This window comes from Peromyscus eremicus, chromosome 9 (assembly GCF_949786415.1).
Source record: "Peromyscus eremicus chromosome 9, PerEre_H2_v1, whole genome shotgun sequence".
Lineage (NCBI taxonomy): Eukaryota > Metazoa > Chordata > Mammalia > Rodentia > Cricetidae > Peromyscus > Peromyscus eremicus.
Window position 1 is genome coordinate 65,686,395 of NC_081425.1, and position 13,856 is coordinate 65,700,250.

A 13,856-nucleotide genomic window follows, 5' to 3' on the forward strand; every position below is an offset into this window, starting at 1 on the left:
TCACCTTCTCCACCTTGGAGACTGGCCACAAATTCTGCTTTATGCCATGCTGGAGAAAGAACTCAAGGCCCAGCAGACACTAGGCAAGCATTTGATCAGCTCACCTACATCTTTAGCCCTCCTGTGATTTCTTTAACGATACTGCTTGGTTGGAAGGAGAAGGGAAGGCGAGATGGCTCAGTGGTTATGAGCACTTCCTGCTCTTGCCCAAGACGGGGTTCAGTTCTAAACCTTACATGGTAGCTCATAAACATCTGTAACTCCAGGTCTATGGGATCCGATGCCCTCTTCTGACCTCCGAAGGCAGCAGGGACACATGTGAGGCTTATACTTACATGCAGGAAAAACATGCATGCACATAAAGTAGAAATAACTTAAAAATAAGAACAAAATCTTAAAAAAAATAGATGCTATTCAATCTACAGTGTTGTTCAATCCAGGACTGTACACTGTGGTAACATGAAATACTGTGGCTTCTATATTAAAGGGTCATGTCTGTATTCTGGAAGCCCTCTGGTGGCAATACAAATAGTGAAATCTGCCTTCAGTATTCCACATATTTTAATATCTGCACTTTTAGTAGTCTATATAAATTTTTTAAATAATTTATTTTTATTTTATTTGCATTGGTGTTTTGCTGCATGTATGACTGTGTGAGGATGTCAGATCTTGGAGTTACAGACAGTTGTGAGCTGCCATGTGGGTGCTGGGACATGAACCCAGGTCCTCTGAAAGAGCAGTCAGTGCTCTTAACCACTGAGCCATCTCTTCAGCCCCCTATAAAATTTAAATACCGAATGAACAATTTGTCAAGCCATCTATTACCCACATAATAGATGATTATTTTCGGAGTGAATTTTTCCACGGTTATCTTCACTTAATCACCCTACCAAACAAAGTCATTTTTGTTTTGTTTTGTTTTTTTAAACAGGCCTTTATTAAGTCAAATCAATCCAAAGAAAAAAGTGAAGGCAGCAAAACTCTTCCAAACCTTTCATCTTTAGGTTAGGCTTGAGTTTCCGTGTTCCTGGCACCCGGGGTCACGCCTTCTGTTACAGCAGATGTCAAGACTGCACGGGTTTACTCTCCGGAACAACTTAGCTGTTGACCAGTGCCCGCCGCAAAAGAGCGCGCAAAGCGCATCCCCTAGCAACGTTTGTGGCGGTGATGCTGGGAGTTGTAGTTTGCGTGTGCCCGAGGGGCTTGCGCGCAAGCTCACAGGGGCGGTAGGAACTACACTTCCCAAGAGTCATCGGAGCAGGACTGGGCGGGGCCAGGCGAGGAGGCGGGGTTCTGGCCGCCGCGGTGGTTGTGGCGGCTCATTCGTAAATGCCGCGGCTACTCGATGGTGACTGTATCATTGGTTGGAGTGGTCTGAACCGCTGGCTCTCCGCGGAACGGTAACTCGGGGGTGAAAGGAGCGGAGGATCCCGTCCGGTTCCTGAGAGGCCAGCTCGGGCTTCGGGCTGGCGTGGCGCGGAGGGCCGGGCGCCGGCGGCGGGCGGCGGTGGTTCCGGGGCTTTTAAACCCGCTTTGTTCTTCCGAGCACCCGGGAGATCGCCCCTCAAGGGAGGGCTGTGGGTGTTCCTGTCCCGGGTGAGGCCGACAAGAGGCTCCGGTGACGCGCGCTGGGGACACTGTCTCGCCGGGCCGGGTGTAATGGTGCCGCTTGATGTCCTTCAGGGTCCATCCGGGCTTCTCCAAAAGCTTTGTGGCTTTCGAGAAGAGTTGTGTTTTGTGGGGAGGCGGACCTGTCAGCCGAACGTTTTCAGGGTCTGAATTGCCCCCTTATATCTTCCTCCGCCTCCAGTGCAGATATTTTATGTTTTGTCCAGATAGCTTTAAAGATGTCAACCTTTCAATTAGTCGACTTTTTAAATTTTTGTATTTTTAAAGACAGCTTTATCGATGTGTAATTATGGCAATAATTAACATGAACAGATGCTGTGTACTTCAGATTTTAATGTCTGTGTTTACATTATATACTGTTCTAGACATTTTATCACTTGTGGTTTACCAAGGCTTTCATATTAGTAATAAAAAGCAGACTTGGGGGGAACACTTTTGGCGTTCCGGAGACAAGGACTTGATGTAGTCCAAGCTGGCCTCCAACTCGAGTACTGCATTAAGGCTGTGCATCCCCAGTGCCCGACTGTGACTCAGTATTTCTATGCTTAAAAATGGCAGTAAGTATATTTTTAGGATCATAGTAAGGTACAGACGTTTTAGTCCTTTAAAAAAGAGAGAGTGTGTGTGTGTAAAGACAGTGTTAAGATGCTGCCTTAAATCAACATTACACTTTTGTCAGTCTAGTAGGGAGTTATTGACTATTTTCACGTTACAGAGTGACTTCACAGTTTGTTTACTTTCTAAATTTAGATTTTTCTTATTTGTCTAATGATTACTATTTTAAAGTATTGTGTCTATGATTTGTGTTGGACCGTGCATGTCATGGCTCATGTGTGGAGGTTCCGGCACTAGCTCAGGCTTAAGCACATTACCCACCTTGAGCCATCTCTCCAGCTCTGGGGTTTCTGTTTTATTTCTTTGTGTGAGTGCGTACCTCTCCCGTGTGTGTGTGTGTGTGTGTGTGTGTGTGTGTGTGATTAAACCTATGTCCACAGGACGCCCTAGGCTCCCAGGCTACCCTTCTTCCACTATACCTACCTACCTTCCTTCCTCCCTCCCTCCCTCCCTCCCTCCCTCCCTCCCTCCCTCTCTTTCTTTCTTTCTTTCTTTCTTTCTTTTTTGTTTTTTTTCAAGACAGGGTTTCTCTGTGTAGCTTTGCACCTTTCCTGGAAATCCTTTCACTCTGTAGCCCAGGCTGGCCTTGAACTCATAGAGATCCACCTGCCTCTGCCTCCCGAGTGCTGGGATTAAAGGCGTGCGCCACCACCGCCTGGCACCTTCTTGCTTTCTCATCTGCCTTATGCTCTAATACCTGATTCTCTCCACTTCTTGAGCATTTACAAAGCCAATGCATTGTGGATGGACTAGGGATGGGAACATGAAGGATCAGGTGGGAGATGGAGAAGAGTATTAGAAGAGGTGATTGGGAAAGGGGGGGATTTCAGGGCGAAGTAAAAACCTAGTTCAAGGATGGTGTTAGTGTGATGACTTTTGTTCAATTCCCCAAATGGGCAAAACAGTAAGTGTATAATGGTACCTGACATTGGCTGTGCCTTCTTGAGATATATATATATATATATATATTTATATTGAATATATATATATTTATATATATATAAATAAATATTTATATATATATAAATATATATATATATATATATTTATATTGAAACTGAAGAACTTAAGGGTATCTAAGATCCTATAGTTTTAGGTTAACTGATCTAGCATGTGTATATCTTACTAATTAAATGATTAGATCGTAAGTGTCCTGAGGTTTCTGATCTATTTAGATTCTGAGGGTAAAACTCAAATCAGCCAAGCAGTTTACTGCTCAGTTGCTTTTCTCATTAAAGTCTTTTTCTTTTATGCTTGCCTATATATATATATATATTGTGTGTGTGTGTGTGTGTGTGTGTGTTTGCGTGTTTGCACACGTTTGCATATGTGCTGTGCGAGAATGCCGAGTTCAGAGGACAGCTTGTAGGAGTTGTTCTCTTCTTCTACCATGTAGGACCTGGGGATTGAACTCATGCCATCAGGCTTGGTGGCAAGCATCTTTACCACTGACCCACCTTATCACTCCCTGTTACAATCATTTGTGCAGTTGTTACTAATTTTCGAGCTGGGTTGAGGCTTGGGCTACTTTGGGCAGTGCATCTGTAAGTTTTAATGAAGACTCGTTGTTGGCTTTCTTTTTTTTACAGGTGCTGAAAGTCAGTAGGTGTTCTGCATTTCCCAGTGTTTAAAAGGATCATTAGACTGAAATGTTCCTGATGCCAACCTCTTCAGAATTAAACACTGGGCAGAACTTCTTAACCCAGTGGATGACCAGTCCTCGGGCTGGGGTCATACTGAATCGAGGATTTCCTACTTTGGAAGACGAGAAACAAGCAGTTACAAATGTCTCTTCCAGCTTCCCGGTTAAAGCCACCCGCTTTTCCAACAGCTTCAGCATTAGTAGTGAAGAGGGTTCATTCCAGGAAGAAGAGAAGTTGGAGGCTGGAGGACTTTATAAACTACAGTCAGAAGACTCTGAAGCCTATGCAGTCTTTCCTCTAGTTAAAAAGGAACCAATGGTGTCATGTCAGGATGCCCCTGGATACCAGGAAGATAACAAAAACGACTTTATGCCTGATCTTGCGAGTGAACTCAAAGAAGTGGCTAGTAAGAACCTGCTTTTTAAAAAACTGGAACAGGTAGGGTTTGGCCCGAGCGATGTTTGTATTGTTATAGGTGTTGTATTATTGGTTATCTTGTCTTCCCGTTTTGTCCTCTGTCTAATGTGAAACGTTAAGATGTGTTTGATACACATATACAGGATGTAGCAGTTAAGGTAAATTCATGGTTTTAAATTGCCAACTTGTTTGGTAAAAATGAAGTCAGAAATGGTTGACCAACTATCAGAAAACATTTGATGTCCTGGTATAGCCATCCCCTTGTAAGACTGGAAGGGGTCGCTTTCCCCGTTTCTTATTTGAGATACCGATACTGTTCCCTTTAGAAGAAATTAGATTTTAGTGTTCTTGTAGCAAATTTACTTATGGGGGGCGGGCGGGAAATGTCTTTTTTTGAAATTATTTACCAGGGCTGATCTGGGAAGGGAGGATGAAGGGATTAAGATAAATGATAAGGGGTGTCGTGAAGTATAATATTACTTGATTTTACATTTAAAAAGCTGAAAGAAATACAGCAGAAGAAGCAGGAACAGCTGAAGAGGCAGCAGCTGGAACAGCTGCAGAGGCTCATGGAGGAGCAGGAGAAGCTGCTCATCATGGTATCTGGGCAGCACATGCTTCCAGGTATGTCGTTTGTACACAGCCCTCAGTTAATACAGTGAGACAGAGTTACAATGCTGCTTACCTTTAATTGCTTGGCAGATTATTTCTACGTTCCTCTGTCACAGGGAACTCTAGCTTCTTCAGGACCAGGTAGCTGGACACCAGTAACTCTACACATAACTTAGCTTTCCTTCTCCTAGCTTTTTTTCCCCCCAAAACAGTGAGTGCTAGCTGGGGATGTAGCTCAGTGAGCACATGCCTAGCATGTGTGAGGCCCTGGATTCAGCCCCCAGCACCATGTGTACATGAGAATGCCTTCAAGCATGGCACGTACATTCCAGAATGCTAGGGAGCCTCTCTGATCCCAGTATTATGTAGACCAGGTTGGCTTCAAACTCACAAGAGGAAAAGAATTTCATCTTAAAGCTTATAAATCCATGACTTAGAGAAGCCAGGGCAGGATCCTGAAGGTAAGAGTTGATGCAGAGGCCACGGAGGAGTACTTGCTCCTCTGTGGCTTTTTTTTAAAAAATTAATTAATTAATTAATTAATTGATTGATTTTACTACAGTTTCCCCTCTCTTTCTCCTCTCAGTCCAGCCCCGCCCCCAGCCACATTTGCTTTGCTCCCCACTCCTCCTCCGTTTCTGTTCAGAAAGGGGCAGGTCTCCCATGGGTATCAACAAAGTATGCCATAACAAGTTGCAGTGAGACTAAGCATCTCCCCTTGTGTTAAGGCTGAGCAGGCAACCCAGTATGAGGAGTAGGGTCCCAAAAGCTGGCAAAAGAGTCAGACAGCCCCTGTTCCCGATGTTAGGAGTCCCACAAGAAGAGCAAGCTACACAACTGTGTCATATATGCAGAGAGCCTAGGACCTAAGTCAATCCCATGCAGGCTCCCATTGTGTCAAAGCTAAGTGTTCCAAACTGTATAGGGCTAGATCTCGGTTAGTAACTGCAATCTGCTCCCGTCATTCAATCATATCTGCACTTTACAGTAAAATGTGTCATAGCCTGTTATTTGAATTATCTTTGTTGTTCATGGATTCTACAAAGCAATTATAAACTATTCAGTTATTTTAAGATAAGCTAAGTGTGGTGGTGCACTTGGGAGGTAGATCTCTGTGCATGGAAACTATTCAGGGCTACAATGGTAAAACTGTAGAGCCAATTCTGCCTGATTGCAGAGCCGTGTGTTTCCTAGGGTAGTAGATCAAAGTGGTCTCCTGTGTGCTGCATCTGTTAACAGAAGGCATCCGGAGCAAACCAGCGAAAACAGCATTGAAATTGACCTGGAGCAGTGGTTTGAAAGCTTTTCTGATCTCATTCCATAGGAACAAAAACATTCTCAGTCATGACTGAGGACAAGCAAGTTCCATATCATCAGTGCTTATTAGTGTGAGTAGTAGGGATATTTTTCATTTTGTCTGTGCCTTCAAAGTGCTGAGATTAGCCGGATGGTGGTGGCACACACCTTTAATCCCAGCACTTGGGAGGCAGAGGCAGGTGGATCTCTGTGAGTTCGAGGCCAGCCTGGGCTACAGAGTGAGTTCCAGGAAAGACTCCAAAGCTACATAGAGAAACCCTGTCTTGAAAAAAAACAAAACAAAACCCAAAAACAAAACAAAAAACCCCAAAAACAAACAAACAAAAAACCAACCAAACAAACAACCAAACAAAATGCTGAGAGTACAGGTGTATACCACCATGTTCAGTTTATTCAGTATTGGAGACTGAACCCAGGGCTTTATGCATGCTAGGCAAATACTCTACCAATTAGACTATATTCCCAGCCCAGCCCTACTTGTGTAAATTTTTAAAAAATAATTTATTTTTACACTTGATCTTAGCCAAAAGGCCGAGAAGCGATTTATTTTTATTTTATGTGCATTGGTGGTTTGCCTGCATGTATGTTGTGTGAGGGTGTTGGATCCCTGGAGCGGGAGTTACAGACAGTTGTGAGCTGCCATGTTGGTGCTGGGAATTGAACTTGGGTCCTCTTGAAGAGCAATCAGTGCTCTTAACCATTGAGCCATCTCTCCAGTACTTGTGTAAATTTTTATCTGAGGTGGTGGTTTGAATAGGTATGGCTCCCGTAGACTCATGTGTTTGAATGCTTGGCCCATAGGGAGTGGCACTATTAGGAGGTATGACCTTGTTGGAAGAAGTGTGTCACTGTTGGGGTGGGCTTTGAGGTCTCATATGCTCAAGCTACGCCCAGTGTGCCTGCGGATCAAGATGTAGAACTCTCAGCTCCTTCCCCAGCACCATGTCTGCCTGCATGCTGCCATGTTTCTCACCATGACAATAATGGACTAAACCTCTGAAACTATAAACCAGCCCCAATTAAATGTTTTCCTTTATATGAGTTGCCATGGTCATGGTGTCTCTTCACAGCAATAGAAACCCTAAGGCAGATGGTAACATTGCCAGTGGATCATGTTTCACAAATTGAAAGAAGTGATCTGGAGCAGTATGTTTGTTTCTTGGCACTACCCTTTAAGAGACATATTTTAGATGTTCAGGAAGTGCCTGTTTTGTTCAGATACTGTGCTGGACACTGAGAATACAGAGAAAAAGACATTGGCAATGAGTGTGCCAAGTGTGGCTAGGTGAAGAGGGTCGGCGGCGTGGGGTGGGATAAGAAATGTGGATGCTTTTTTTTTTTTTTTTTTTAGAAATATAGACAGCCCATGGTTTTTTAAATCATATATCTATCGATCTATCGACAGGTAGATAAAGAGTCAGGGACAGGGACAGGGTCTTACTAGGTAGCTCTGGCTGGCCTGGAACTCTTTATGTAGACCAGGTTGGCTTCATACGTACAGAGATCTACCTCCCAAGTGCACCACCACACTTAGCTTATCTTAAAATAATTGAATAGTTTATAATTGCTTTGTAGAATCCATGAACAACAAAGATAATTCAAATAACAGGCTATGACACATTTTACTGTAAAGTACAGATATGATTGAATGACAGGAGCAGACTGCAGTTACTAATGTGAGATCTAGCCCTATACAGTTTGGAACACTTAGCTTTGACACAATGGGATTTTGAATTTCATAATTTGATTTTCATTTTTTTATTTTGGTCCTGGAGGTTAGACCTAGAGACATGTACGTGCTAAGCATACACTCTATTATTGACACAGGAGATTGGTTTTCAGACTTGGTGGTCTCAAGATTCTGTCTTTTTTGTGACAAGGTCTAATTTGCTGCCTTCTCAATCTTTCATTAAAGATAATGGGTTTATTGTGGCATTTTCATGATATATATTCATTGTACTATGGCCATATTTTCTATCTCTCTCTCCCTTTCTCCCCAGTTGCACTCTTAAATTATTGAAGATACTAAAGAATTTTTGTTGTAAAGGATGTAGTTATGAGTAAGTTATGGTGTTAGTTAGCCCTTCATTGCTGTGACGTAATACCTGAGATAAACAATGCAAGAACTGTTGATTTTGGCTCACTGTTCTGAGGTTTCAGCCCATGTTGCTTGGTCCTGATGCTGTGGGCCTGTGGCAGCTTCATTTGCTGTGGTGGGAGTAGGTGATGGAGGAGCTGCTTGCTTCATGATGGCTAGGAGGCAGTGTTTTCTTCAAGGCGACACTCCCAGTAACCTAATTTCTTCCCACTAGGCTCCACTTCCTAAAAGTTCTGTTATGTCTCAGTAGAGTCACCAGCTGGTGACCAAGCTTTTAGTTTATGTGTCTTTGTGGGGCTATATTCTGGAAATCAGTGTGGAGTTTCCTCAAAAAGTTGAGAACTGATCTGCCACAAGACCTAGCTATACCACTTTTAGGCATCTACCCGAAAGACTCTACATCTTTTTTGAATTAAAAGAAGTCAGCTGATTCTCATTTACTTCTACATCTGGTCTCCTTTTATATGGCTATGTTATTAGGGGGAAAGGAGTACTTAATATCTTTTTCAGATAACTTTGGATATTCCTCTTTGTGTGCTAAGCAAGTGGTTTTTTCTTTTTTTCTTTTTTTCTTTTTTTTCCTGAGACATGGTTTCTCTGTGTAACCGCCCTGGCTGTCCTGCAACTTAATTTGTAGACCAGGCTGGACTCGAACTCACAGAGATCCACCTGCCTCTGTCTCCTGAGTACTGGGATTAAAGGGATATACCACCACACCTGGCTGCAAGTGGTCTTTTCTTAGTGGCTGTTCCCAGCATGGAATCTAAAACCTTATCTATGAACTTTTCACATTTTAAATAAATTGACTATCTAGACATTGTGAATATTGTTTTTAATATATGACTTAGTGCAATGGTTATTCAGAAAATAGTAATTCATTGACTTATATAGGTCTTCAGAACATTGGCAGATTGCACACAGTACAAAAAATTGCATGTAGCTGGGTGTAATGGTGCATGCTTTTAAATTATAGCCTTTGGGAGGCAGAGGCAGGCAGATCTCTGTGAGTTTGAGGCCAGCCTGGTCTACAGAGTGAGTTCCAGGACAGCCAGGGCTACATAGTGAGATTCTATCTCACACAACAACAACAACAATGAACTCAATCTTAAAATCCTGAAGTACTGTAAAGCTACAAGATTCACCGTGGTAGCCATTTCCCAGAATTACAAGTTTTACTTGAAAGGACAAATTATGTGTTTAGCATCAGGTACCATGAGCTGCTTTCTTTGAAGTCACAGCATTCTTTTTTGAGAAAATGTCTGTTTAAAAATACAAGTTTAAATAATTGTGGTTTGCCTGCCATTCATTCTCATAAATCAGAATGATATTCTCTGAGTAAGGTGAGTCTGCAGTTCAGTTACACAGCCCCTTTTTGATCTGCAGTAGGAATGATTTATGAATAATTGCCATTGTTCAAGGTTTGAGATTTAATAAAATTAATTTTTTATATTATTTGAGGACATTCCTTTATTTGCTTATTTGTCTATCTACTTATTTTTTGAGACAGGATCTCATTCTATAGCCCCCCTGGCCTGGAACTTGCTGTGATGACCAGACTGGTCTTAAATTTATTATTATTTGAGAATTTCATGCATATATATATTTATGCACATATATATTTATACACATATATATGTATACATACACACATATACATAGATATATTTTTATATTTATTCCCACACTCTACCTGACTCCACCCAACACACCCTTCATGGCTCACTTGAGTCTAATTAATGTTTCTTGTATATGCAAGAGTATGGTGCCATCTGCTGGAACAGGGACAACCTACCAGGGGCCACATGCCTGAAGAAAGCTCATTCTCCTTTGTGGTGGCCCACACTTTTTAATCCCAGCACTCAGGAGGCAGAGGCAGGTGGATCTCTGAGTTCGAGGCCAGCCTAGTCTACTACAAAGTGGGTTCCAGGACAGCTAAGGCTGTATACAGAGAAACTGTTTCTCAAAAAAAAAAAAAGAAGAAGAAAGAAAGAAAGAAAATTGGCTCTCCTTTTTCCAATAGTCGGTTAGCCAAACAACAGTAGTAAGTAGGTTTACTTCCTAAGGCCTGTAATCTCCCCAGGCATGCGCTTTTGACCAGGTTTACAGTATTATTAGAACTAGTTCCCTGCTGTGAAGCAGGCTGAAAATTCAATAAGAAAACAGTTAGTTAAGCCCAACAGGCATTCCACTATTGCAGCAGTGGTCCCACTTTGTAGGAGACCCAGCACCAGGTCAGGCAGTTGATGACCTTGCTCCCTCAGCATCCTGCAGAGCATCTTTGGGCACTATGAAGCGTGACTGCAGCATTTCTTTTTTTCTTTTTTTTTTTTTTAAATTTTATTTACTTATTTATATATATATATATATTTTTAAAGTTTTTCAAGACAGGGTTTCTCTGTGTAGTTTTGATGCCTGTCCTGGATCTCACTCTGTAGACCAGGCTGGCCTCGAACTCACAGAGATCTGCCTGGCTCTACCTCCCGAGTGCTGGGATTGAAGGTGTGTGCCACCACCACCTGGCAACTGCAGCATTTCTAAGTAAAACTTTATTTGTAAACTGTGATGCACAGTGGTGGCAAACACTGACTGCTAACACACTGCTGTCCTTCCGTGAACTAAGACTCCAGCAGTTTTCTAGTTTGCCATTGCTTTAGCAACGGATCATTTATGGAAGTAGTTTGGTGGTTTCCTGGAAAGGTCTTGAAGATCATTAGGTTATACTTTGAAAATAGCTGCCCTGGGATATTTTATCAAAGAACTCATTAGATTTAGCTGGGATATCTGCCACTCCAGAATATTTAGATGCTGGGGTGGGTCGGGGGAGGGATAATGAAAAGTTGAAGCTGACTTTCTCATTTTAGATGTGGGCTGGGGGTGAAGTGGACACAGAATGGGCAGCACTGATTACTTTATGGTTTTGAGACAGGGTCTCATTTATTCCTGGCTGGCGTTAAACTCGGTATATAGCTGAGGATGATTGACTTTCTGGTCCTTCTGCCTCATCTTGTGTGCTGGGATTAAAGTTACCCACCAGCATGTCTGGTTTTATGCATTGCTGGGGATTGAACATATTCTCATCATGCTAGGCAACACTGCCAACTGAGCTGCATCCCAGCAGCAGTGACTGTTTTATTAACCACTTCTCCATGTGTCTTTATCCCAGATTTAGGTGAGGCAATCAGGTGAACAGGGCAGGCAGCAGGATTTCAGGGCTGGTATAGCAGACAGCATCTGGTATGCCGTCCATCCTCTGAGAAGTGATGTTTAGAGGCATACAGCCTGGCTGAGACTTAAACAAAATAGACAAAAGTAACATACACTTAGAAACTACAAAGTCAGCCATAATTTCTTTATCCAATATACCAAAATTTTAGGGTTGATCTGAAGGAGAGGTGACTAGTTACTAGTCACAGTAGCTAATGACAGCCCAGATGGTTGTCACTGCACTGCTTTGCTCCTTCCTGTGCCTGCCTGTCCCTGGACACAGTTGACAGCTGCCGTGGCATTTTCACAGATGCCTAGGAATGGCAACTTCTGAGCTAGGCATGCTGCAATTGTGCCGTCTGCACTCTAGAAAATCTAGTATAAATGTTCTCTAACCTTAAAGTATGTGACGTTTGTTTACTTTGAGTAAAAATGTTGTACTTTTGTTAAATAATGTACTAATAAGGAGAAAAATGCTTTTATTATTTGGAAACTACTTTATGGGGTGAGTGATCACTACTTCATAAAAGTCAGAGTATTGTAGGATGGTCTCAGCTTTGTTGATTTTTTTCTTTATTCATCTGTAAGGTACACTACTGCCTGATGACCAGAGCCAGAAGTATAGATCTCCAGGAAGTTTAGCCTTGGGAGAGAAAGCCACTCCCTTCCTGCCATCACATAGCTACGCAAATCCAACCCAAGAAAACCCGCATGCTTCCAACATTTTACCCGATGAACAAAGCAATTTCTGTAGAGCTACTCATCAAGATTCTGTCTTAACTTCAAAAAATGCTTCTGATGTGTTTGATGAGTCCCCATATCCAGAAGCACATGTGAGAATAACTGACTTAAAGGAAGAAAACCGTGACCATCCTTCAGGTGAGTCCCATAATAGAGTCATCAGGCTTCGAAGACAAGGGTCAACCTTCGTATTTTTCCTCCATCCTCTGCATGGTCACTGACCTGAGCTGGGCCAGGATTTGACGATCTGAGAGCAGTATTGATACTCAGGCCTGCTACAGACTTCACAGGTAGCATGGGGTCTTCAAAGAGGAAGGTAGCAAGTTCTGCATGGATTATTATTGGAGAGCTTAGAGTTTGGGGTTGATAAAAAAATCTTTCTGGCCGGGCGGTGGTGGCGCATGCCTTTAATCCCAACACTCGGGAGGCAGAGGCAGGCGGATCTCTGTGAGTTCGAGGCCAGCCTGGTCTACAGAGCGAGATCCAGGAAAGGCGCAAAGCTACACAGTGAAACCCTGTCTTGGAAAAACCAAAAAAAAAAAAAAATCTTTCTGATAGCTTTGGCAGGTGAGAGCTGACAACCTGCAGGTCAGCTATGACATGTGAGAAACAGGTTTGTGATGGGAACTGTTACTTATAATACTTGGGTTGTCTTTGCTGTACTTCTGTGTTCCCAGCAATGAGACACATTCCTGCCAGAGAATTGGTCTCATCGATGGTAACCAACTCCTGGAGCTCACTTGGCTTTCCTGATGGATTTTCCCTACCTTCTGTCTTCTGTGTGCGTGCGTGCCTGATAGAGAGACGGAGAGACAGAGATGGGGGAGGAGGCAGGCAGGCAGGGATAGGATCTAGAGCCTTACGCATCCTAGGTAAGTGCTCTACCACTGTGCTGTACTCCTCTAGCTAATCTTTTTGTTCTTTTTCCCTTTTACTGTACATGCATGTGGGAGTGCATGCATGTGTGTGCACGTGCATACGGAGGCCCAGTGTTGATTTGGGAATCACCCTCCATCACTCTTCCATCTCATTCATTAGGGCAGAGTCGCAGTCAAACTCAGCTTCTCCAGAGTCCTGCTCTGGGGATCACCTGAATGCCTTCCAAGGCTGGAATTATTAGGCATGTCACCATGCCCACGCAGCACTTGTGGGGCCCTGGAGATCCAGACTCCAGTCCTCATGCTAGCATGGCCAGAGGTTTGGTTTGGTTTTGGGGACAGAATTTCTTTGTAGTCCTGGCTGTCCTGGAACTTGCTTTGTATACCAGGCTGGCCTCCAATTCATAGAGATCCACCTACCTCTGCCTCCCAAATGCTAGGATTAAAGGTGTGCACCACCACTGCCCAGCTGATGGCCGGAGTTTTAATCATTGACCCATCTCCTCAGTCCAGTCAATTAAAAAAAAAAAGTAACAACCATGCTTCTTGTCCCATTTTCCTTTTTTTTTTTTACATTTTTGCAATTATGAAGATCATAATACTGTGGGGTTTTTTATTCACCATGGAACAATTTGGAATGTTCTGTAATCATCATTATTAGAATAACCATCAAATAATACATCTATTTAATACTTTTTGTGG

General features: G+C 42.9%; 1 protein-coding gene across 2 annotated transcripts in view; it reads left to right on the plus strand.

Moving 5' to 3' along the window:
• The first annotated feature begins 1,214 nt into the window (after nt 1-1,214).
• Nucleotides 1,215-13,856, plus strand: part of Cenpj (centromere protein J) — a 39,664-nt gene continuing 27,022 nt past the window's right edge. Inside the window, exons 1-4 of one of the 2 annotated variants that reach the window (XM_059273573.1) lie at nt 1,215-1,400; nt 3,834-4,325; nt 4,805-4,928; nt 12,124-12,414. In XM_059273573.1, coding sequence (XP_059129556.1) covers nt 3,894-4,325; nt 4,805-4,928; nt 12,124-12,414 — 847 coding nt within the window. In that variant the 5' untranslated portion in view covers nt 1,215-1,400; nt 3,834-3,893. Of the gene's footprint in view, nt 1,401-1,973; nt 2,187-3,833; nt 4,326-4,804; nt 4,929-12,123; nt 12,415-13,856 lie in introns of those variants that run through there. The other variant, XM_059273574.1, reaches the window with a different exon arrangement.